Genomic DNA, 23,828 nt, shown 5'->3' with positions numbered 1-23,828 from the left:
GGACACACACCGGTGTGTATGCCTTGCTCTCGAGGTTCTCGAGGTGGATATCCTTTGGCCGCGTTGGGTAGCGAGGATTGGTGTGACGCGATCCACGCAGGCGTGGTTTCTGACGGCCGACCGTCAGTGCACGGAGTTGCCCCTTCTCCGACTGCCCCGGCTAGTTCCCGAGGTCGCGCGGGGCTGACCCCTGCGTCCCCCGAGACCTAGCGCGGGTGGGTTGGAGGGGGCTCGCTGCAAGGAAGGGCGGTGTAAGAGGCCGATCCCCGCAGTCCGCCCCGTTCCTCCCCACGGCCACGGGGCCGGTCGAGCAGCGTGGCCAGCATCTCTGCGCGCCACCGCGCCCGCGCCGCGGTACCCCACATTCCCCCTGCGGGGGGTCGGACCCCCCCCCTAGCATGTGGTGGGCACCCCCCAGCCGTTCGTGGGCTAGGAATAGCCGCGAGAGCCGATTTTGGCGGGTGGAGCCGTCGGACGAGAGCGCGTGTCCTCTCCGACGAGAGGACGCGCGCGTGAGCCTTTGAGCCGGTTTGAGCGACTCACCTCTCACGCCGACTGACCAGGTCCCCGTTTTGCCATTTAGCCATTTTTACGAACGTCACATGTCTAAAGATGCACACCGCGTACACCATGCGCGGGTGGGGGGTGCCCCTCTGGCTCTGCCTGTGTACCCTGTTTCGCTCCCATCTCGGGTGCCTCTGTCTGAGCCTGTTTCTCCCATCTCCGCCACTCCGCGCACACGCACTCCGCCTCAACGCGCTCAGCGGAAAGCCTCCAGGCCAGCCGGCGCGATGTTCTCCGGCTTTAGCGCGAGCACGCCCCAGTCCGTCCGGACTGGCCAGCGCCCGCTCGCGGTCGGGAACATGTCGCGGATAGTGCCCGTCGTGCCGTTGAGGTGCGCGTGGGCAGCGCTCCTGACTCCAGAGATCAGGACCGTGGTGCCACCGAGCCAACGGGCCGGCTGGCGACTCGACCTAAGAAGGGAAACAGCGATGAGTCAAAGGAAGGCACAAAATCTCAGGACAAGGTCTGGCCGGCGGGCTCGACATGTAGAGCGCGTCCGAGAGCTGGCTAGCCGCCTGCATCGACCCATGGCCGGGGGAGCAATACCACAGCGCCCGGTCGTCGCGCCGCAGCGCTTGCGGCATGATGCGGTCCCGCCACGCGTCGAGCAGCGCGACGGCGGAGAAGTGCGGCGCACGAGCGACGCACGCCGGGTCCAGCGCCGCCACCGCGGGCCGGTGCTGTTGCAGCGCGTCGCGCACGCTCAGCTTGCCGCGGGCGATCGCGTCGGTCAGCGCGTCCACCTCCGCCTATCCACACGCTGCACTGTGAAGAGGCGCTGTTCACAGCAAGAGCCCGCCAGTGTCCACCTCTGCCTCGCGCAGCACGCCCAGCTCGACGGCGCGCTCGCCTAGCGGAGCGTTCCGAGAAGGCTCACTCGACAGCTCGCAGCACGCCCCGGCTCGGGTCGACAGCACGCTCGCCAATGATCGCATCGAATGCGCGCTCCTCGGCGAGCGCCTCGAGGGCGCGGGCTGCCAAGTGGCCGAGCCAGGCGAGGTCGCAGGCGCGGGCTCGCATCTGGGGCGGGAAGAGGGCGTGCGACCTGTCCCCGAGAAGGAGGGCCGTGGAAGAGGCGCCGTTCACACCCACAGCCGGCGGGAAGAGGCAAGTGCGACCTCGGCGACCACTCGCACGCCTAGCGCGGGCGGTTGCTGTGGAGCGACGCTGTTCACGTGTTGTGCTGTGGACAGGCCACCGCTCTCGCGCCTCGACGAGCAGCGCCGCGGCCGCGGTGACGTGCGCCTCCTCCACCCGCCCCTCGACCGCGCTGCGCCTGCCCGGCTCCGACCAGCTGTCGGCTTGCGACGGCCACAGCGCGCCGACGCGCTTGCCCGCAAGCCACGCGCGCGCGTCGGCCATCGGCGTCGCGTGGCAGTCGCGGCGCGCGTCCCTCCAGCGCCGCGGGAGCTCGAGGGTGGCAAACACGTCTGCGCCTGTGGAAGGGGTCCGAGGAGGTGCGGGGAGGGCTCCTGGCACTCGCACTCGCCGGCCACGTCTCCGCGCCGTCGCGCAGCAGGGCGCGGGTGCGGGCGAGTGGCGCCACAAGCCAGAAGGGCAGCGGCGAGACCCAGTCAGACGTGTCGAGCATGAAGTCGCGCATGCCACAGTCGACCAACTCGGCCACAGAGGCGAGCTGGTCGACCTCGATCGTCTCGAGTTCGCCACCGGACAGCGCCTGTTGTACATGTTGGTGTTTGCATGTGCATGTGCAGTGTGCATGTGCATGTGCATGCACATGTGCATGCACGTGTATGTGCATGTGCATGTGCATGTGCATGTTGTGCGCGCGTGTCCCGCACCTCCGGGACTCTGTGAGCCGTGTGGCGCCGGGCGCCATAGCACTCGAGGAGCAGCGCGCACTTCTCCAGGCCGGTGGAGCAGGCGCTGGACAGCGCCGTGTGGCCGCTCGCCGCGGAGGCGGTGTCGGGGTTGGCCCTCGCCTCGAGGAGGAGCGCGAGGACCTACACACCACCACCGACACACGGTCAAAGAACGCAGAGAGCCTGACCCCTCACCTCCAGGGGGCGAGGGCCTGGTGGCCCTTCTCATCGGCCGCGGCGCCTTCTCCTTCGGCGTGCACGGGCGCCGCAACAGCGTGCATCACCGCGCATGTGGTGTTGCCGGCCGGCTGAGGGTCGATGCAGTGGTCGAGGTCGGCACGCGCCTCGATGAGCACGCGCACACAGCCGACATGGCTGTCCTGCACGGCCAGCAGCAGCGGCGTCCAGCCGCCCGCCTTGACCTGGTTCGGGTCCGCGCCCGCGGCGACGAGCGCTCTCGCGCAGCTCTCGTGCCCTTCCTTGCAGGCGATGTACAGAGGGTGGGCTCCGTTTTGCCGAGAGTACGCGACGTCTGCGCCATGCTTCAGCATCTGCTCGAGCAGCCAGAGCCAGCCGGCCAGGGCAGCTTCGTAGAGCGCCTCGCTGACGGAGAGCGGCGAGATGGCCTTCTCGACGTCGGCCTTCAGGCTGTCGGAGGCGAGTCCCAGCAACTGGGCGATCGCTGTCCGCTGGTCGTGGACCACTTGCTGGGACCTCCCACCGTTGGCCGCTTGCGGGGATCTCCCGGAGACCAGGTGCTCATTCAACGCGTTTGCAGTGGTGATCAGGTTGCTGAGTATCGTGTCTCCGTTGCTCAGAGTGGTGTCCGCACCGCTCGCGACCAGAAGAGCCGCGACTTCCGACTGAGCGCCCTGGCACGCCTGCAACAGCGCGTTCCCTACGCCGTTCGGCCCGCACGGCAAGTTGACAGTTGCGCCGCGATCGATCAGCAGGCGAACAATCTCGATGGCGCCGTCCTGCGCTGCGAAACCAAGCGCATGGCAGGCGTAGTCGGTCATATTGGTGTCTGGGCTGATGCCGCTGTCGAGGCAGACCCGTGCGGCGGCGACGTCCTGCGCCAAGATCGCCTTTTGCAGCTCCGCTCTGTTGATGAAGCGCGATCTGGGTGTGGCGCCCGCGGCGCCCGCTCTGTTTGACCTCTGCTTGACCATGGTGCACCGCTCAAAGAATTTGTTGCGGCGCACTATCACAGTGTCAGGCTGTGTCGGTACAACTTTACCTGTAGCCCCGGCGGCAAAAAGAATTTAAACGGCGGAACAAAGAATTTCAGGATAAGAATTTTACAAGCACTCCCTCGCACGACACTAGGCACGGGACTGGCGCGCACTGGCACTAACACAGGTACACCACGGGAGCCGCCTAAGCGACTCCCGCGAGGACGGCGAGGCACTTAGCTCCGTGCACTCGACCGCCCTCGCCACAGGCAAGCTCATTCACAATCTGCTCTGCGATTGCCGTGTGAAGAACGACTGAGATGCGCTGCTTCTGCAGCCCCAGCCAGCTCTTGGTGGTCCAAGTCACCTCCTGGTCACCTCATCGAGGTACTGGGCCCGCGTCAGCTTGTTCTGCAGCGCGTTCGCCGCCTTCCAGAGGAAGGATGACGAAGATGATGAGGCCGTTGTCGCGTTGCAAGCGGGGCGGAGAGTATCGAAAAAAGAAGTGACCGTGTCCGTTGTGCCAGCGCAGCCTGGCGCAGACGCCAAGCCGCACAGGGGCGCGGCCAATGCCGCAGCCTCCCCGCTGCCCGTTTCGGGCTCCTCCTCCTTCGCCGCCTCAGCCACCTCCGCCGCTGCCTCCGCCGCCGCGCGAGCCGCCGCAGCCGCATCCTCCGCCGCATACCTACTCGCGCGAGCCGCCGCGCAGACTTCCGCCCAGGAGCGCACGTCCCGGCAGGAGCGCACGTCCCGGACATCGCCACCAGCCCGGCAGCGACACGCCTCGATGTTCTCATACGCCCGCACCGCCGCCATCGCCGAAGCCAGCAGCCGAATTGCTGGAGAAGGTTGGGTTCATCGTATCCGGCGGGCCAGATTGTGGCGTATCCGCGGGCGCATATCACGCCGGGAGGCCCGACACTCAACGGGTCAGGAGGCCGGTAGGCCAGGATGAAGGCCGCTGATGAAGATGGTGAAGCCGTTGTCGCGTTGCAAGCGGGGCGGAGAGTGTCGAAAAAAGAAGTGACCCTGTCCGTTGTGCCAGCGCAATCTGGCGCAGACGCCAGGCCGCGCAGGGGCGCGGCCAATGCCGCAGCCTCCCCGCTGCCCGTTTCGGGCTCCTCCTCCTTGTGATCTAACAGCTGAGTAATGCCGCGCCGATTCCCGAGCTGGGTCGAGATGAAAAAAATTAATTTGCAAAAGTCAATTGCGGCCGTCCCCGTGACTACGTCAAGGCCGCCAAGTAGCTTACCGTTGGCGTACAGCTGAGGGTATGTTGGCCACTTGCTGTATTCTTTGAGGCCCTTCCTGTGCGGCGCGGCGTCTTGGATGAGTGCCGTGCGTTATCTGGCTCATCTGGTTGTGTTTCGCCACATTTTGCTCACCGAACCTCCTCGTTCTCCAATATGTCGAACGACGAGTAATCGACCTAAGCAAAGGGGGAAGGACAAATGCGGTCTTTCTGGCCAGCGCGGCGCTGTCCGTGTGCGTCTGCTCTCCTTCGCAGCTTGAAGGATCTCGCAGATTTGGCGCGAGAAGCCGCACCTACATTGGGCGTCAAGCTAGAACCTGGGAGTTGGAGGAGAGTTCGGGAAGGGGGGGGGGAGGGGCGGGGCGGGGGGGGGGGGGGGCGCCGTGGAGATTTGGGCGATCCCTTCATAAACAGCATGATGGGCGCCTAGAGGAGGAGCACCAACCTCCTTTTGGCCGACCCTCAACCTCGCGCGAGCGAATGAGGAGGCGCGGCACACGTGCGATATTAGATCGCGCAATTGCTCATGGCTGATGGGCGTATTGCACTCGCTCGCCACAGGGTCGAGCTGGGCTGTGGCTAGCCGCCCAGCCTCGCTCTTGAGCTCCTCGATGCCACCAACCCAGCCACGAGCGTAAATCTGCGGCAGCAAAGTGTTGCGGCTCAAGGCAGCCACAACTTCACGTGCGCCCGTGTTGCATCGTTCGTCCGAACAATCGACCGCCTTGTAACACACTCCAGCATCCTGTAGGACACGGACAGCTTCGGCAGATGCTGGGTCATTGGGGGCGAGAATGGTGCCATCAATGAAAAGCACGACCGGGAAGTCCCCGAGCAGGCCGAGGAGCAAGCTTTCGATGGGCACTGTGAGCGCCTTCCCATTGCCCTTAGTGAGCGGCAGCATGCCCGTGCCCTCAAGAGGCCGGCTCGGCCGCCTCACCATAACTGTCAGCGGTGCGTGTGTCTCGCGGGGCCTCGGCGATGCAGTAGTCGAGGCCGTGCTTCCCGGAGGGGAAGCCATACGCGATAGCGGTCACGCCGTAGCTCGCGCATAGGAGCAGGAGGCTAGGCAGAGGCCGCATCGCGTTCGCTGAGCTGTAACAAGTTTGACCCAAAACAAGAACACAAGTTTGGCTCTACTAATATAGCGCGCGGATAAAGCGCGCGCGCCGCGGTGGCGGCGAAATATAGTATTATCTCAGAGGAATATAGTGTGAATGCCCGGGAACACGGGAGTAGGTAGGTAGGTAGAAAGGTGAAGAACAGCCAGGCTCGGACTGGACACCAACGCGGTATGGGTGGACGCTAGACAGATGATGACGACACGCACGAGCGACACACAGACACAAACGGGAGTCGCTTAGGCGGCTCCAGTGGTGTATGTACCTGTGTTAGTGCCAGTGCGCGCCAGTCCCGTGCCCAGTGTTGTGCGAGGGAGTTTTGTTGTAAAATTCTTTTATGGGTGTACCTGTGTTAGTGCCAGTGCGAGCCAGTCCCGTGCCCAGTGTTGTGCGAGGGAGCTTTTGCGTAAAATTCTTTTATTGACGTGCCTTTTCCTCGAAAATTCTCCGCAACAGCCCCGGCGATGCTCTGCCTCACGTGCCTGGGCACCGTGGGTGTCACTGTGTCCGCGCTCGCCCGCTCGTCGGCCGCCCTGCTTCGCGGCGGCAGGCGCAGCCTCGGCGTGAAGGCGCTGGTCAACGAGAATCCGCTGCTTTTGCAGGAGAGCCTTCCGCTCTTCAGCGCCATCGAGGCGGTGCACGTGAAGGACGCGGTGTCGGGCGCGCTCTCGTCGATGGAGAGCGAGTTCGAGTCGCTCGAATCGCGTTTGCAGCAGAGCGGCGATGTCTCGTACTCAGCGGTTATTGAGGAGCTGGAGAAGCTCGAGGCGCCGGTCGAGTACTCGTGGGGTGTGGTGAACCACCTGATGGGCGTGAAGAACAGCGACGAGCTGCGCGCGGCGCACGGCGAGGTGCAGGGCGAGGTCGTCAAGACGACCACCAAGCTGTCTCAGTCAGAGGCGGTCTTCAAGGCGCTCGAGGCGCTCGAGAATGACGGCTCGCTCGAGCCGGCGCAGCAGCGGATCGTGCAGAGCTCGCTGTCGTCGATGCGCCTCTCGGGCGTCGGCCTGCAGGGCGAGGAGAAGGAGCGCTTCAACGCCAACCGCATCCGGCTCTCCGAGCTCTCCACCGCCTTCTCCAACAACCTGCTCGACGCGACCAAGGCCTTCTCCCTCACCCTCACCGAGCCGGCGCAGGTGGACGGGCTGCCGCCGTCGGCGCTCGCGCTCGCCGCGTCGCGCGCGGCGGAGGAGGGGGAGGAGGGCGCGACGGCGGAGAGCGGGCCGTGGCGGCTCGGGCTCGACATGCCGTCCTACTTGCCTGCGATGAAGTTCCTGCGCGACCGATCGGTGCGCGAGGCGCTGTACCGCGCCTTTGTGACCCGCGCGGGCGAGGTGAACGCGCCGCTCATCCGGCAGATTCTGCAGATCAAGCAGGAGCAGGCGTCCATCCTCGGCTTCGGCAGCTACGCCGAGGTGAGCATCGAGCGCAAGATGGCGCCGTCGGTCGAGGCCGTCTACGACCTCACAGAGATGCTTCTCGCCAAGGCCTATCCCGCCGCGCAAAAGGAGCTGCAGCAGCTGACCGAGTTTGCAACCGCAAACGGCTTCGACGGCGCGGCGCTCGCGCTGTGGGACGTCTCCTTCTGGTCGGAGCGCCTCTCGGAGCACACCTTTGGCTTCGAGCAGGATCGCCCCCTTGCCCCACCACCTCGTGTGTGTGGAGAAGTTTACCTTACCTTACCTCACCTTCGAGCAGGAGGAGCTGCGGCCGTACTTTGCGCTGGACAACGTCCTCGACGGCCTGTTCGGGCTCTGCAGGCGGCTGTACGGCGTCGAGATTGTCCGCTCCGACGGCGAGGCGGAGGTGTGGCACGCGGATGTCGGCTTCTTCAAGGTGCTCGACGAGGCGAGCGGTGAGCACCTCGCCTCCTTCTTCCTCGACCCGTACGCGCGGCCAGAGAACAAGCGCGGCGGCGCGTGGATGGGCGTCTGTGTCGGCAGGTCAAAGGTGCTCGACCGCAAGCCGGTGGCGTACCTGACGTGCAACGGCTCGCCGCCGGTGGACGGCAAGCCGTCGCTCATGACCTTCGACGAAGTCACGACGCTCTTCCACGAGACGGGTCACGGGCTGCAGCACATGCTGACCAAGGTGGCGCACGCGCCGGCGGCCGGCATCTCCGGCGTCGAGTGGGACGCCGTCGAGCTGCCGTCGCAGTTCATGGAGAACTGGTGCTATGATCCGGCGACCGTGTACGATGCGGGCATGGCGAAGCACTATGAAACGGGCGAGCCTCTGCCGCGGGATCTCTTCGGCAAGCTCTGTGAGCAGAGGACGTTCCAGGCGGGCATGGGCATGATCCGCCAGCTCATGTTTGGAGCGCTCGACATGCGCCTCCACCACACGTACGACCCGCGCGGCGAGCAGACGCCGTTCGAGCTCCAGCACGAGCTCGCCGAGCGCTACGCGGTCCTGCCGCCGCTGCCCGACGACCGCTTCCTCTGCTCGTTTGGCCACATCTTCGCGGGCGGGTACAGCGCGGGCTACTACTCGTACAAGTGGGCCGAGGTGCTCTCCGCCGACGCTTTCGCCGCCTTCGAGGAGGCCGGCCTCGACGACGAGCAAGCGGTGCGCGAAGTCGGCCGCCGCTTCCGCGACACGGTGCTCGCGCTCGGCGGAGGCACCGCCCCATCGGACGTCTTCCGCGCCTTCCGCGGCCGCGACCCGAGCCCCGAGCCGCTGTTGCGCCACTCTGGCCTCGCGTGAGTAAGACGTTGGCGAGGAGCAGATCGTGCTGGAGCGAGCGCGGCCGTTGTGTCTCGCCGCGCTCGCTGGTCGTTGGCGCGTCCCCTCTCGTTTTTCGCGGTCAGTCAGGGTTCGAGTATATTTGTTGTGATTTTGGTTATTGATTGACTTCCATATCCTGTACAACGACACACTTACACGGGGGGGCGGCGCGTCAAACCGTCGCGCCGTGACCCGTGTGGCCGCTGGCCGCTACGCCGGCTCTAAGTGTGTGCTCAGTCCTCAGAACGTGCCCGCTCCGCCAGCAGGTTCCTCCTCCTCGTCGTCCTCCGTCGGCAGCAGAGATCTCTCGGTCGCGCCCTTCAGCAGACCTTGCTGCGAGGCAATTTCACGTGAGCGCTCCAGCTCCATGCGCGTGTCAAATACCGAGCGTCGGCGTGGAGCCGACCCAGCGCCGCGCACCTCTTCCTGAGGGTGTGGAGCCACGAAGCCCTGCAGCACCGACGGTCGAGGCGCGACAGCAGGCGCCTCCTCGTCTTCACGCTGGTTCTGGGCCGTCCCGAGCCCGACCAGAGCGCTAGCCTCCTCCCAGAGGTCGGATGCCGCCTCATCAATTTTCCGGAGGTGGTCGCAGAGGGTGTCTGGCCGGCAGGAGTCAGCAGTGGCGGCAACGGCAGCGGTGGGGCCCCTCGCCGCTTCCCGTCCAACCAGCTCGAAGATAGCTTGCACAGGAGCGCACAGCTCCCGCAGGAGTGCCGCCTGCGCCTCCACGGAAACCTCAGCCGCGCGTGCCTGCTGCGTCTGGCGGTTCGTCCGCTCCTGCGACTGAGAAGCCGCTAGGTCGTGCTTCCGCTGCTGCTGCGCGAGCTCCGCCGCCCGCGTCTCGCACTGGACGATCTCCGTCTCGAGGCTCAGCCTCTGCCGACTCTGCCGCTCGAGGAAGTTGAGAGCTGAAGCGTGGCGGCTCTCTGTCTCCCGAACCACCCGCAAGATCTCGCCCACCGCGTGCCTGCACGGCCCAGCCGCAGGTCCAGCGGGATCGAGTCCGAGCGTCCGCTGCACGCGCTGAAACTCCGCTTCCATGGCGTGGACCTGGTTCTGCAAATGGCCCATCCGCAGGTCCAGCGACTGGCTCACGTGGCGCTTCTGCCGCAGCGCGCGATAGGTCATCTGCTTCCCCAGCTGCTCTGCCGAGTCCTCCGCGTCGTGCGCACTCCGCAGGGCAGCCTCTAGTCCGCGGATGTCGAGCTCGAGCTTGGCGAGCTTATTCTCCTTGTCGGCCGACTCTTGACGGTGTTCGAAGCCGGTTCGCTTGAGCCGCGCCTCCACCTTCTCCTTCTCGTCGAGGGAGCAGTTTGCGAGCGCCACGAGCTGCTTCATGTCTGCCGCCATTGCTCGCTCTCGCTCCGCGAGGCGCGACATCTGACGCAAAAAGTCGGAACGCGCCTTCCGCAACGTATCAATCATGCTTGCCAGCCCACGGTTGAGTCTCTCGGCGTCGGACACGCGCGACATGGCCACCTCCACCACCCGGGAGAGCCGGTTGAGCTCCTTGTTTAGCCGGTGCTCGCGCCGCGCGCTGCTGATGATGCCGTCACTGTCGGCGCAGCTCTCGAGGCTGCGCGCTTGTTGCTCCGAGAGCTGCGTTTCGCGGTGCTCGAGCATCTGGGCCTGCAGCTGCTGCTCGCTGAGAGCGTCGCGATACGAGAAGAGCTGACGCTCGAGATCGGCCGCCTTGCCGCTTGCGGTCGCCGTCGCAGCGAGCGAGGTCTGGGTCTGAGAGAGTGCGGTGCGCTCCGAGGTCGTCGAGCGGGCGGTCGCCAGGAAGGCGGACTCTTCGGACGCCGCAGCCGCGCATGCCTGCCCGGCCCTCGCAGCCCGCGGAGATTCAGAGGTGGTGCGCCGCTGCGCCCGCTTCAGCACCTCCTCCTTCCAGGTCGGCACTGCGCCCCCGCCGTGCAAATCCCCCATGACGCCGTTGAGGTACGTCTTTTGCTTGCGCGGGCTGCGCGGGCTGCGCGGGCTGCGCGGGCTGCGCGGGCTGCGCGGAGTGCGTGGGCTGTGTGATCCCACCCGCTGAACCGAGTCCGGGGTGCCTGCTTGGAAGCGGGAAGTGGCTTCCAAAGGCTGGGTTGCCTTTGCGGGCGGCAGGCTTTGCTGAGGCGCGGCCGCCTTGCGCGGCGAGTCCTTACGATGGGGCGAGCCGGGCTCCACAGAGACGCGCTCTTTGGCGGATCTGAGCTCGTGCAGGGCCTGGAGGATGATCGTCTGGTCGGCCGGCTTCACCTTCCAGTCTGCCAGATCCTCCCTTCCGAGGGAGAGCACGCCCATGCCATCCACGGCGTGGATGAGGAATGCAGGAGAGTAGTCCTCGCTCGTCCCGAGCGAGTGCGCCCACTCGGCCACGTCGTGCGCGGTCCATTCGAATGACGCGACGGGCTGGGCGGCGCTTCCACCCCTGGGCGGGGAGATGGGCGGCAACATATGTGCATAGTGCCGATTGGTCGCCCACAGAAATCGTTACATCTTGTTTGGAAAATTCTTTGGATCCCGCCCGCCAGACACACCGCCCGCGCGCCTGCTCCCCGCCATCCTGCCTCTGCGAGTCCGACCCAACTTTTCTTTTTGTATTTCTTCAGCAAAATTCTTATATACCTACCTACCTACCTACCTCTTATTGCCGCAGCCAGGGAGGAGCAGCGTGAGCAAGACCCGAGCCTGCGCCAGGTTCACAGCCTTGTTATTGACAAGAAAATACGTCCTCTGGCGCTGTGCGCTGGTCTGTGAGAGGTTGAGGTGCGAGCCCTGGACGCCCTGGGGATGGTGGGAAACTGTGAATACCAGGCACCTTGCTTGCCCTTGCCTTCCGCTGGCAGCTCGCGCTGTGCCCTCCCAAATTTGAGGTCCTGGCCAGATCGATCGCAAGTCCGTGGCGTATGAGCGCCATGTCCGCCACCGACCCTGAGCGGTGGCTCCTCGCCAACCTTACCGACGCGGATGCGGCGGCACAGGTCGACCTCACTGCATCGATGATCTTGATCGTGGTGATCGCAGGTCTGCCTCTGCAAATCTGCCTCCTCCACTGCCTGTGGATTACGCAGCGGCGGCGGCGGCGCGGATCGGGAGACACGTTGCCGCAACGCCGGACGAGCCGAGCAGACGAGGGGCAGCGCCGGACGACCCGATCGGACGAGGGGCAGCTGCTGGCTCGGCTCTCCAAGGCGCGTCGCGTGGATGCACAGGTCCGAGTGCGCGTCACCTTTGGCACGATGGCAGTGGCGTGGGCGTGCGAGATTGTGGCGTGGGGACCGCTGACAGTCTCTTGGGCGACGGGCGTGAGCGAGGCAGACTTTTACGCCCTCTCGCGCATCCCGCTGCCGCTCTATGGCATCCCCGCCGCGCTCGGCCCTGCGCTTGTCCTCCTCGCGTGCCGGCCGCTGGACCACATTGGCGTGCGGCTCGCCGGCGCATTCTGCTGCGCCAGCTACCTGTACTACGTGCGGCCGCACCACACGCATATGACCGTCCTCTCGGGCCCAACCCACTTTCGCGTCTCACGCCGCAAGCACGCCACCGCACCTCCCCACCCCTCCCGCGCAGTTCATCATCGATATCCTCGACTGCATCGAGAGCGACTGGCCCGCCGCCGCCGCGTCGGGCTGGGCGCCGCTCGAGACGGTGCTGCTCTCGCTGCAGCTCTTCGGCATCTTCTTCGCCTCGCTCGGCTCGGCGATCGGCTTCTTCGCCGCGTCTCTCTCCCGCGCGACCCGCGACGCGCTGCGCCGGCAGTGGGTGGTGTTGCGCACGAGCTACGCCCTCGGCGCCGCCTCGTGGGGCACGCAGCGGGCCACGACATGTCGCTGACGCCTCCTGGCCCTGTCTCACAGGCGCCGCCTCGTGGGGCACGCAGTATCTCGTGCTTCTCGCCGTCGGGCGGCCAGTCTCGCCCTACCTCGCCCTCTCGTGCTACTGCGACGGCTTCGGGACGCTGCTCTTCACGCTCTTCTTCACCGAGCGCGTGCGCGGACGCATACACCGCTCGCTTGGGCTCGGGTGGAACGGGAAGCCCGAGACGTGCCGCTCCCTCGCCGCCGTCGCCTCTCTGATCGGGAGCGGCGCCGCGACGTCGGTGATCGAGCGCCGGTGCCGCGACGCGATCTCCTCCTTCCGCGGCGTGCCGTGGACGAGCCTCACGGCCGGCGACTTGGCGGCGGAGTGGGACGGTGAGCTCGAGGCGCGACGGCAGGAGGACCACACGGTGCCAGCGGCGCTGGGCGAGGTGGACGCATTCCTCTCGCACTCCTGGTCCGACGACGGGCGAGAAAAGTACGAGGCGCTGTGCGGCTGGGCCGACGCGTTCGAGGCGGCGTACGGGCGGCCGCCGCTGCTGTGGCTGGACCGCTGCTGCATTCGGCAGGATGACGACATCGCGGCAAGCCTCCTCGGGCTGCCAATCTTCCTCTCCGGATGCCGGTGCCACACGCCCGCTCAATCCCACACTTCTCCCCGCCTCGCACCCGCCCGCCGCCTCGCACCCACCGCACGGCCCTCCCCCGTCGCAGCTCGCTGCTCGTCCTCTACGGCCCGTCCTACTGCGGCCGGCTGTGGCGCCCGCCCCTACTGTCCGCACTGGCGAGAGAGGAGGCGTCGAGCTTGCCTCACCTTCTCCGTGCCTCACCAAGGTGTGTGATGGAGGTCTTCTGCTTCCTCGCGATGGGCGGCAAGCCTGACGACATCCACGTGCTGCTGCTCCCGAGCTCGAGCGGCACGAGCGTCGGCAGCTGCTACAGCGTCGGGAGCACACGCGAGCCTCCGCGAGAAGGACCAGATCCTTGCCAGCAGGAGCCCGTCGCCGCGGCCGAGCAGTTGGGCGGCAGGGAGCGGTGGAGGTCCGTGCGGTCCCTCCTCCCCGATCGGAGAGAGCACGAGAGCAGATGCAAGAGCGACGCGCTCGGCAAGGGGAAGGGCGAGGCGTCGCTGAAGCGGGGCTTTGCCAAATTCCGGCTCAGCCAAGCCGACTGCTCCCTTCCGGGCGACCGCACACGCATGCTGGCGGCGCTCGAGTCTGCCTTTGGCGACGCTGCGCCCTTCAACCGGATCGTGCGCTCGCTCCTGCACGGCAGCTCGCATCGCTACGTCAGCTACACCAACCGCTCCGGCCGCTCCTGCGCCGAGCCGTCCTCGAACCGCGCCACGGCGCAGGCGAGCCTCGTCTCCATCACCGCGGCATCCGGAGAGGGGGGTTTGGAGATGGTTGACAGAGAAGGGGTCGCTGAAAATGTGAATACGGTGGTTTAGCACTCGAGTCTCGACCTGGAGCACACTTGTTATGTTTACACAAGAGAGTCAAAAAGTGTAAGAGCCCTACTGACGTATCGACACTGAGAGAACATCTGCCAGAACGAAATTCGGATGAGATTCATGCTTAGCGCATTCAAACGGATTTGCGGCAAAAGGCGTGAAGGCCGTTCCGAAGGGCACACAAACGACAGCACAACTCGGGTTTCCCCTTAACTGCAGAACGCCGCCCCTCTACTCGGAGCTAAAGAATACTCTCCGAGGGATAGTACCGCGCTCCGGGTTTCCCCTAGCAGCAGAACGCCCCCTCTACTCGGAGCTAAAGAATACTCTCCGAGGGTTGGACCCGCGTACCAGGTTTCCCCTTAACTGCAAGGACGCCCCCTCTACTCGGAGCTAGTGATACGGGAATACGTACCGCCCCCACGCGATCCCTTACTCGAAGATAATACGAGAATACGCTGCGAGGCACCTATAAAGAAAAACAGCATGCTAAATTTCGGCGGCTAAAAAGCAAAGGACGGGCACTTTTGATCGGCAAAGCAAAGTTGGAGTAACGGCGACCGCGTTCGCAATGAAGTCGCCTGTCGAGCAGCTTCCGCGGCGCGCATGCGCCGCGGGGTTGACCGACAGCCGCGCCTCTCGCGCCTCCCGTGCCACGCGCGGCGACGCGCGCGCCGCGCGCCACTCGCCGTGGCATGCAGTACAGTGCCACTGCAGCCTCGTCAACGCCGCACACAGAACCAGCAGGCTGCTCACCAGGCAGCACATTGCTGCACCGGCAAGCAGCGGAGGCCGTGGCGCTGCGGCGCCACCTCCCTGTCCTGTCCACGGAGCAGGCACACGGCAGCATGGCCCTCCACCAGCTGCAGGAGGTGCGCGCCTCCCAGTGGAAGCACCAGATGCTCCCTCACCACCCGCAGCTTTGCGCAGCGCAGCGCACGGGCCACGCCACGCAGAGCTGACCCTCAGTCTGCCCAATAGGCTGCCTGCGGAAGGCCTGGCAGGTGCCCACTCGCCTCCTCGGCGGCCATGTCCTCCGCCCGGGCGAGCGAGCAGCGCAAGAGCGGAGGCGGATGCCATGCTTTGCGTTAACGGCTTTTCCAGTTCCGGTCACTGAAACATCGCAGAGCAGAGTGAATGAGCTTGCATGGGCGAGGGCGGTCGAGAACACGAGCTGCCTCTGCTGCCTCGTGCCTGCCTGCCTGCCTGCCTGCCTGCCTGCCTGCCTGCCTGCCTGCCTGCCTGCCTGCCTGCCTGCCTGCCGCCTGCCTGCCTGCCTGCCATGCCCGCGCTTAGCGTCGGCTGCGGCGCCTGCGTCCTCCCCGACAGCGTCCGCTCGCGGCCAGAACTGAACGGCCAGCGCGTTGAAGTCGTGTCCGTTGGCGAACGGTGCCGCATCCGGTTCAACGACGAGCTCCTCTCCCTCAAGCGGAGGTGCCTCAGGCGCGAGGATAAGCCGCCTTGGGAAGACTGCCGGCACGGCGGGCCGTCCCCAGGTCCAACTTTCATGGATGTGATGGGCTCCTTTCTAACATCGACCGCGCACATCAACGCGCCCTGCCTCGCGCACGTCCGCCTCCTCGAGCCGATCGTTCGCCGCAATCGACCTCCAGCGGTGTTGCTCGCCTCATTTGGCGTGGATGCCTTCGCCGAGGCAGACTTCAAAAACTGCCGTGGCTTCGCGGTCTCCGCCCTCGTCCTCGATGCCGCCCGGGAGATGGGCGTCGATGCGCTTTTCCGCGAAGTCGAACGGCAAGTCCAAGTGGGTCGCCGCCCGCCGGGCGCTGCCGACGTCTCCTCGTCTGCCGGCGCGCCACTCCTCGGCCAGCGTGTTGTGCTCGGCGGGCTCGCGGCCCGCCCTGAGCTAAACGGGCGGCGAGGCGTGGCGCAGAGCTTTGAGGGCGACCGCTACGTGGTTGCACTCGAGGGCGCCGGCTCCCAGGCTGTGCGGGTGCGGCCGGCGCACCTGTCGTTGGGGCAGGCCTCGCCCGCTGTGCGTGAGTTGGAGGAAAGCCTTGGCAAGTGCACGAGCGCGGACGGCCTGTTCGAGGTCCTCTCGCGCTTCAGCACCTGCGACTGCCTCCGCATCATGCGCGCGCGTGGGATCGGCGTCAAGCAGCAGCATGCTGAGCTCAGGCGGAGCGAAATGGATGCAGTCTTTGACAGGCCGGCAGCGGGCCCGGCGGCTGCGCCGCCGCCATCGGCGCGCTCGACGGAGGCGCGCCCGGCGGGCGAGCGCGCCGGTCGGCTCGCGCTCCAGCTGCTTGACGCCCCGACGCCCCTGCTGGCTCGAATCATGACGCTTCGCCGCACGGGCGAGCAGCTCGTGGCGAACGTGCCGGCTCGCGGCGAGGCCGGGCGCGCTGCTGTTCGGGAGCATCACTTCGCGAGCATGCAGGCGATGGCCGTGGCCGGGAACACCTTCGTGGACGCGGGCGGAATGCAGCGCGTCGAGGCGATCTGCGCGCGCGGTCTCGATCGGCTGCAGCAGTCGCAGCTGGCAGAGGAGGGCGCGGAGGCCGATGAGGTCCTCCTCGGACTCGAGGCGGTGGCGAGCCTGCAGAGTCCCGCGGTGGCCACGGCGGCGCTGCAGAGCAGCGTGGCCGGGCTAGTCTGCCAGTTCGTTGCCGCCGCAGGCCCCGGCTCGTCCGTCCCACACAACGCGCTGCGTGCCCTCTGGGCGATCTTGCGCAACGCGCCACCCTGCGACTTCGCCGCGGCGCTCGGAGTGGAGCTGCTGCGGCCAGTAGTCGCCGTTTGCGGCCGCATGTTTGTCGGCTGGCTGCGGCAGAATGCTCTCGATTTTGCGTACCTCGACGTCGTCTGCTGCGTCGTGACCCAGATTGCGGGCGGCGGTCCGGCGCTCGCGGATCTCGTCGCCACGCTGAGCGCACGCGGTTTCAACCACGCCGTACCCACCTCGCTCGCAATAATCCTGTTTCAGCACACGCACGAGGCGCGGCGCGGCGGGCGAAACGGTCGAGACGTTCTGAAGCATTTGGGCCCCATCAACCTAGCGCTGGAAGGCCTCTACACGATCTCGCTCCACTTTGATCTGCGTGCGGTGCACACCAACCCACACGGCTGTAGTTCACGACTGCCACCACCGACCGATCGCCCGCGGCTGCCGACTGACCCTCCCTCTTACCGATGTCCCCGCAGGTGCGAATTCCAGAGTACGAGGGCGACGTGACCAACAGCTTCGACGAGGCGCTCAGCGAGTACGCGGACTTTCTGGAGGGCTTTGTGTCGCACCAGGTGCGCAGCCGCTACATGCAGGTCTACGTCTCGCGTCTCCTCGCATTCACGCCACACGGCACGCCGCCGATGGACCCGCGCCCACCGCCGATCGAGACGGAGACCGAGCAGCAGCGCCGGCTCATGCAGTACGCCGACAGCATGCAGCGCACCCGCGAGGCCGTGCGCCGTCAGCGCGAGCGGATACGGGAGGAAGGCGGCGCCGCGGAGGCGATCCGGAGCGCCGAGGCGCATCGCACGCGCGGCGACGCGGCGATCGGCTCCGATCGGCTCGAGGAGGCGCTCGGCGCATACAGCATGGCGGTGGCGGAGCTTGCCGGCATGGAGGCCGACGCGCGCGCGGCGTGGGCGCTCGTGCTCGCGAAGAGCAGCCGCTCGCAGGCGCTGCTTCTGCTGCGGCGCCACGAGGAGGTGCTCGAGGACGCGACCGACGCGCACGTGCTGCTCGAGCGCCACGGCGAGCGGTTCGACCCGTTGGAGTCGGCTCGAGTTGCGGAGGAGCTGGGCAGGAGGGAGGCGGAGAGCGGTCGCGCCATCGAGGCGCAGCAGCACCGCGCGCGGCGCGCGGAGCTCGAAGCCGAGCGGCGGCGCGCGCGCAAGGAGCGGCGGCGACGTGCGAGGGACGCTGCGCGCGCTTCGGCTCCGGCTCCGGCTCCGGCTCCGGCGGCGGCGACACCCGAGGCGGGCGAGGAGGAGGAGATCAGCGCGGCCATGGCCGCTGCGCACGTGGCGGCGGAGGAGCCAGAAGTCGAGTGCAGCATCTGCTTCATGGTGGCCACCGCCGACGAGCCCCTCGAGGACGTGTGTGGCCACGGCCACCCCCTGCACGCCGGCTGCGCGTCGCTGTGGCGCGCGCAGTGTGTGCGTTTGCAGCAGCAAGATCCAGAGAAGGATCGCGGGCCGCATTGCCCGACTTGTCGCCGCCCAATCTGACGCATGCGCGGCCGGGCGGGCGTTGCAGGCGGGGCCGGCGAGGAGGACTGTGTGGCGCTGCACATACATGCACTTATGGATCATCCTCCGGGGGACATCGACATGTTTTTTATGTATGTAAAAGAGGGGATGCGAATGTTGGACGGAGGGTCGAGACGCGTCCAAAGCTCCAAAAAGAAAAACAGCAAGAGGGCTAGGGGCAAGGGGGGATAGCGCGTCGTAATAGTATTACTAAAACTCGCTAATAGGCCGGTCGGAGCGGATTTTAGAAGGAATTTTATTAAATTTTCAAGTTTAAGCGCAGACCTCGAGACTTGAACGCAAGCATGTTTAGGCCATCTAGAGTGCCGAACAAACTGCCGAACAATTTCTTGACTCGGGCGATGTGGTCGAGTGCAGCCTTCTTGAGCTGGGGAGCTGCCGTAGTATGCGCTGTGGATGGGACGTCGGCCAAACCGAGACGCGCAACCTGCTGGGAGGAGCTACAGCGGCTCCGCTCCTCATGCTGGTTTTCGCCAAACCGAGGCGTTGAGGTCCTCGTACACTCATGTCGCGCCTCGAGTAGGAGCCATCACGCTGCCCAGCGCTGGACCGTCGTAAGGTCCGGCCATAGGCCAGCTCGCAGCACTGTATGAAGTGGCAACAACATGCGTGTGCTGTCGAGCGACGCATACAACTTCACAACTTCACAGTGCTTGTGGGTCGTGTGCAATCGTCTATACACTCTTGTCATCACGTCGCGCACATCACGAGCGCATCGTGAGGGCCATGGCGGCGATCCACAGCGCGTTGCGCTGGGCGAACTTGCGCCGCTCGATGGCGGGAAGGCCGTGGCGGCCAAGGAAGAAGTCGAAGCGGTGGAGCACAAAGGCCGGTCGCATGTGGATGAGGTGGAAGGTGAGGTGGCCCGCGTCGACGACGTTCTTGACGAGGAACGACAGGAACGCCGCGATGAGCCGGTCCGTCGCCTTTAGGTGCCGCGCCTCGGGCCCCTGCAGCGCGCGGATCGTCTCACAGCCGACCTCGATAATCCAGATCGCGCCGAGGAGACGGAGCACGAGGATGCACGGCACGAGCCAGCCCGCGGTGAGCACGAGGGCGAGGCTGAGCTCGACGACGTTCGGGAAGGAGATGTAGACATACTGCGGGTGCTTGTACAGCAGATAGCCATCACCCATCGTCCACTTCCAGAAGCGGTGCAGGTAGGCGAGCGCGCGGCCGTCGGTGCACGGCCACCAATCGTGGATCACCTTCGCCTCGACGACGCGGCCGAGGGGCAGCTTGAGCGCGTGCACGAGCTCGACGCAGTAGTCGACGTCCTCACCTCCGCCCGTCTTGGCATACACGGTGTCGAACTCAAGGTCATCGACGCGGCGCACCATGATATTCGCTGTCACGCCCCACGGGACAGTCTCGCCCATCCACTTGGGCAGGTTGTAGAAGAACGTGATGTCACTCAGCCGAGTCGCCTCGTGAAGGAGGTTGGCCACCGGCGGCAGGATCGTCGAGCCGACAAACCCCGAGTACTTTGCGCCGCGGTCGGCGGCCGCGAGGGCGTACGCGTTGAGGCAGGCTTGCGTGACCTCGACGTCGTCATCGAAGAAGAGCACCCACTCCGCGCACGCCTCGGCGAGGCCGCGCGAGCGCGAGGAGGACGCACCGACGTTCTCGGGGTTGACACGGACACGGACTCGTTCGCTCTGAAGCTTGAGGATCTCGTTCAGGTTGGGCGCGGAGGGGTTGTCCACGACGATGATGTACTTGACTGAGCAGCCCGGCGGGTCGTGTAGGCTCGTCATGCGCCACAGCAGCTCGCATGGTGTGCGGAAGCTCGGCACCACCACGTCGATCGTCACGAAAGGAGCCGCGGGCGAGCCGATGACCTTGATGAGCTGCTGCGCGTCTGGCGCGAGGCACTCCTGCTTCCAGCTCGCGAGAGGCTGGCGCTCGTAGCGAGGATTGGCGTCTTCCACCGGCCACGCGGCGGCGCCACCTCGGAGATTGGTCACCCGCGCGTCGGTGAGGACGCTCGCGCGGCCGACACGGCGATAGAGCTCGAAGAGGTACGGGTCAGCATCCTGATTGATGAAGCGCGGCGAGAAGAGACGGCCGAAGACGTCAAAGTGCGCGCGGGTGACGATTGGGAACGTGGTGACGCTGGGATCGTTGACGTCGATCGGCGCGACGCAGCCAAGGTCAGCCGGCCCGAGCGTCGGCTGGACCATTTGGGTGAACCAGTCGGCCGGGTCGACGCGGACGTCATCGCCCCACAGGACAAAATAGGAGCAGCCCAAGCGGTAGGCCTTGAGGGCGAGGCTCGCCCAGATGGGGCAGATGATCGCGGGCTTTGCGGGCGGGAACATCTTCACCTCGTACGGCACGGCCAACGTGAGCTTCGAGTTGAGCGCGCGTTCGCACGCCGCCCATCCCGCGTCGTCCTCGTCTACCCCGATGAAGAGCTTCGCGTTCAGAGTCGCGAAGCTGGCGTTCACGCTGTCGACCCAGACGTCGACCGGGAACTCCTCGGTGCAGCGGAGCGGCAGGAGGATGGCGATCTCATACGTGGTGAAAGGAGGCGAGTCGAGGACGGAGGTGAAGTTGTACGTGCGCACGTCGCTCGCGGTGTCGCGTCGCGCGTGCACCTCCGTCATCATGGATCAGTTAGTTGCAGCCGTTCTGGGACGTCCGAAATCTGGACGCGGACGATCGTGTCACGGTTCTCGAGGTCTCGAGGTTCTCGAGGTGGATATCCTTTGGCCGCTTGACATGCTCCATGCACACACCTCTAGCTCGATTTGGTCCTGTAGCAGCGCACTCTCTCTCCCTCTCGCCGCTAGCCCACGCTCCCCCACCCACGCACGCGTCCTCGCACCCCCTCCCTCGCCCGCTCGCAGCACACACGCTGCCGCGCACTCAGCCTTGGTCCACCTCCATCGCCGCGTCGAACTCGCTCCACGGGAAAGAAACACATCACGATAGGGTGAGATAGAAAGAAGCTACTTACTCGATCGAGTAGAGAGAGAGCTAGAGACTCGAGTACGAGGAGAGTTCGGCGCGCGCCCCGGGATGTGGCCTCGTGAGTCGTGTGCCGTGCCGGCTGCCATGCCGCCGCGCGCGCGTATACCGTGAGTCAGGCACACACTACACACACTAATGCCGCACCGGCGCGCCCGCCGTGCTCCACAAAATTCTTCCAGCTTCTTCACCCCACCCTGTTACTTCGACAGCCTGCACGATGCTCTCCCGCGTCTCCAAGGGCCTGGCGCGGCCCGGCTCGCGCCTGTTGAGCGGCGCGGCAGGCAGCGAGAAGCTGGCGATGGTCGGCAGCGGCAACTTCGGCTCCGCGCTCGTGCGCATCCTCGGCCAGAACGCACTGCGCCACGACATCTTTGACAATGAGGCGCCCGACCGCGCCCCCCGCGACGCAGCCGCCGCGCCGCGCCGCTCGCTCTGTGCGCGGCCGCGGTAGCCGAGGCGTCGGTCCGCCTCTCCCTGCGCCGCAGGTCAAGCTGTACGTGTACGAGGAGATGATTGATGGCAAGCCGCTCACCGAGATTATTAACGAGACCAACGAGAACGTCAAGTACCTCAAGGGGGCCAAGTTCACGCCGAACGTGAAGGCGGTGCCCGACCTGGCCGAGGCGGTCAAGGGCGCGACGATGGTCTGCTTCTGCCTGCCGCACCAGTTCCTCAAGCCGCTCATGCCCACCATCAAGGAGTCGGTGGCGCCGGGCGCAAAGGTGCTGTCCGCGATCAAGGGCATCGACTTTGACGACAATGGCGCGACCCCAGCCCTCGCCGCCCGCCACCCTCGCCCGGCCGCCCGACCGCTCCACCGCGCGCACACCGGCGGCTCGCTGCGCCTCTCCCTCCGCCACCTTGTGTGTGGCGGGAGTCACGCCCCCCTCCTCCGCCTGCGCCGCCACGCCTGCGCTGCCACTGCCTCTCTTCCACCCACCCCGCCACCGCCCTCCACCTCGCCGCCGCCGCCGCCGCCCACCGCCCTCGCCGCCACCTCCTTCCGCCTCGCCTTCACCCTCTCCGCCGCCCTCTCCCCCCCTCCGCCAGGCGTGGTACTCATCTCTGATCTGCTGCGCCAGGCGCACAGCCACCCCTGCTGCCTCTCCCGATCTACTCTCCCGCTCTACTCTCCCCGCTCCACTCTCCTGCCCCCCCCCCCCCCCACCTGCCGACTCTCTCTCTCTCTCTCTCTCTCTCTCTCTCTCTCTCTCTCTCTCTCTCTCTCGCTCTCTCTCTCTCTCTCTCTCTCTCTCTCTGCCGCCGCTGCTGCTGCGTGCTGCCCCGGCTGCCCCTGCCGCCTCTCTCCACTCCCTGCCGCGCTCCTTTCTTGCGGTGCTCATCTCCTGCCCCCCGCCCCGCCAGGGCCTCAACGCGGACTGCTCGGTGCTGATGGGCGCGAACGTGGCCAACGACATGGCGCTTCCTAGACACTTCCTAGACACTTCCTAGACACTTCCTAGACACTTCCTAGACACCTCCTAGACACTTCCTAGACACCTCCTAGACACTTCCTAGACACTTCCTAGACACTTCCTAGACACCTCCTAGACACTTCCTAGACACTTCCTAGACACTTCCTAGACACTTCCTAGACAGCGAACTCTCGAGGAGGCGCAGCTCGCCTCGCACGTCCACGACACGTCCAGGCATGTCCACGACACGTCCACGACATGTCCCGGACACGTCCGCAGGCGTCGGACCAGTTCTGCGAGACGACCATCGGCTACAAGGACGCAAAGAACGGCGAGCTCTTCAAGCTCGCGTTCGACGCCCCCGCCCTCAAGGTTGGGACAGTCCCTGACACGGTGAGCCGCGCCCAGCTGCTGCGGCGCAGCCTCCCTCCCTCCCTCCCTCCCTCCCTCCCCTCCCTCCCTCCCCTCCCTCCGGCCCCTCCCTCGCCGAGCCGTCCTCGAACCGCGCCACGGCGCAGGCGAGCCTCGTCTCCATCACCGCGGCATCCGGAGAGGGGGGTTTGGAGATGGTTGACAGAGAAGGGGTCGCTGAAAATGTGAATACGGTGGTTTAGCACTCGAGTCTCGACCTGGAGCACACTTGTTATGTTTACACAAGAGAGTCAAAAAGTGTAAGAGCCCTACTGACGTATCGACACTGAGAGAACATCTGCCAGAACGAAATTCGGATGAGATTCATGCTTAGCGCATTCAAACGGATTTGCGGCAAAAGGCGTGAAGGCCGTTCCGAAGGGCACACAAACGACAGCACAACTCGGGTTTCCCCTTAACTGCAGAACGCCGCCCCTCTACTCGGAGCTAAAGAATACTCTCCGAGGGATAGTACCGCGCTCCGGGTTTCCCCTAGCAGCAGAACGCCCCCTCTACTCGGAGCTAAAGAATACTCTCCGAGGGTTGGACCCGCGTACCAGGTTTCCCCTTAACTGCAAGGACGCCCCCTCTACTCGGAGCTAGTGATACGGGAATACGTACCGCCCCCACGCGATCCCTTACTCGAAGATAATACGAGAATACGCTGCGAGGCACCTATAAAGAAAAACAGCATGCTAAATTTCGGCGGCTAAAAAGCAAAGGACGGGCACTTTTGATCGGCAAAGCAAAGTTGGAGTAACGGCGACCGCGTTCGCAATGAAGTCGCCTGTCGAGCAGCTTCCGCGGCGCGCATGCGCCGCGGGGTTGACCGACAGCCGCGCCTCTCGCGCCTCCCGTGCCACGCGCGGCGA

General features: G+C 65.8%; 6 protein-coding genes across 6 annotated transcripts; 3 read left to right on the top strand and 3 right to left on the bottom strand.

The window, feature by feature from the left end:
• Positions 1-760: 760 nt before the first annotated feature.
• On the bottom strand, positions 761-3,559 carry EMIHUDRAFT_209163 (hypothetical protein; the record flags this gene model as incomplete). The annotated part of the gene is made up of 9 exons (XM_005771937.1): positions 761-974; positions 1,048-1,313; positions 1,374-1,414; positions 1,482-1,609; positions 1,763-2,000; positions 2,050-2,242; positions 2,367-2,528; positions 2,918-3,117; positions 3,379-3,559. 9 exons carry the CDS (start codon positions 3,557-3,559, stop codon positions 761-763), a joined length of 1,623 nt encoding a protein of 540 aa, XP_005771994.1.
• A 208-nt stretch (positions 3,560-3,767) lies between these two features.
• EMIHUDRAFT_209162 (hypothetical protein) lies at positions 3,768-5,718 on the bottom strand (the record flags this gene model as incomplete). The annotated part of the gene is made up of 4 exons (XM_005771936.1): positions 3,768-3,932; positions 4,591-4,870; positions 4,948-4,991; positions 5,314-5,718. 4 exons carry the CDS (start codon positions 5,716-5,718, stop codon positions 3,768-3,770), a joined length of 894 nt encoding a protein of 297 aa, XP_005771993.1.
• Positions 5,719-6,396: 678 nt separating this feature from the next.
• On the top strand, positions 6,397-8,806 carry EMIHUDRAFT_451158 (oligopeptidase A; the record flags this gene model as incomplete). Its single annotated transcript, XM_005771935.1, has 2 exons — positions 6,397-7,512; positions 7,634-8,806. The coding sequence occupies 2 exons, from the start codon at positions 6,400-6,402 to the stop codon at positions 8,639-8,641; spliced, it is 2,121 nt and encodes a 706-aa protein (XP_005771992.1). The 3' UTR covers positions 8,642-8,806.
• Positions 8,807-13,202: 4,396 nt separating this feature from the next.
• EMIHUDRAFT_436091 (hypothetical protein) lies at positions 13,203-13,968 on the top strand. Its single transcript, XM_005771934.1, has 2 exons — positions 13,203-13,227; positions 13,303-13,968. The coding sequence occupies exon 2, from the start codon at positions 13,310-13,312 to the stop codon at positions 13,916-13,918; it is 609 nt and encodes a 202-aa protein (XP_005771991.1). The 5' UTR covers positions 13,203-13,227; positions 13,303-13,309; the 3' UTR covers positions 13,919-13,968.
• Positions 13,969-18,858: 4,890 nt separating this feature from the next.
• Positions 18,859-20,766, bottom strand: EMIHUDRAFT_102210 (hypothetical protein; the record flags this gene model as incomplete). The annotated part of the gene is made up of 1 exon (XM_005771933.1): positions 18,859-20,766. The coding sequence occupies one exon, from the start codon at positions 20,764-20,766 to the stop codon at positions 18,859-18,861; it is 1,908 nt and encodes a 635-aa protein (XP_005771990.1).
• Positions 20,767-21,320: 554 nt separating this feature from the next.
• On the top strand, positions 21,321-22,940 carry EMIHUDRAFT_415940 (hypothetical protein; the record flags this gene model as incomplete). The annotated part of the gene is made up of 5 exons (XM_005771932.1): positions 21,321-21,512; positions 21,616-21,892; positions 22,181-22,212; positions 22,496-22,549; positions 22,825-22,940. Coding segments are annotated over exons 1-5 (642 nt in total), but the record flags the coding sequence as incomplete, so codon positions are not given.
• Between the last annotated feature and the right edge of the window lie 888 nt (positions 22,941-23,828).

This window comes from Emiliania huxleyi (assembly GCF_000372725.1).
Source record: "Emiliania huxleyi CCMP1516 unplaced genomic scaffold EMIHUscaffold_37, whole genome shotgun sequence".
NCBI lineage: Eukaryota > Haptophyta > Isochrysidales > Noelaerhabdaceae > Emiliania > Emiliania huxleyi.
This window is presented reverse-complemented; position numbering and strand designations above follow the sequence as displayed.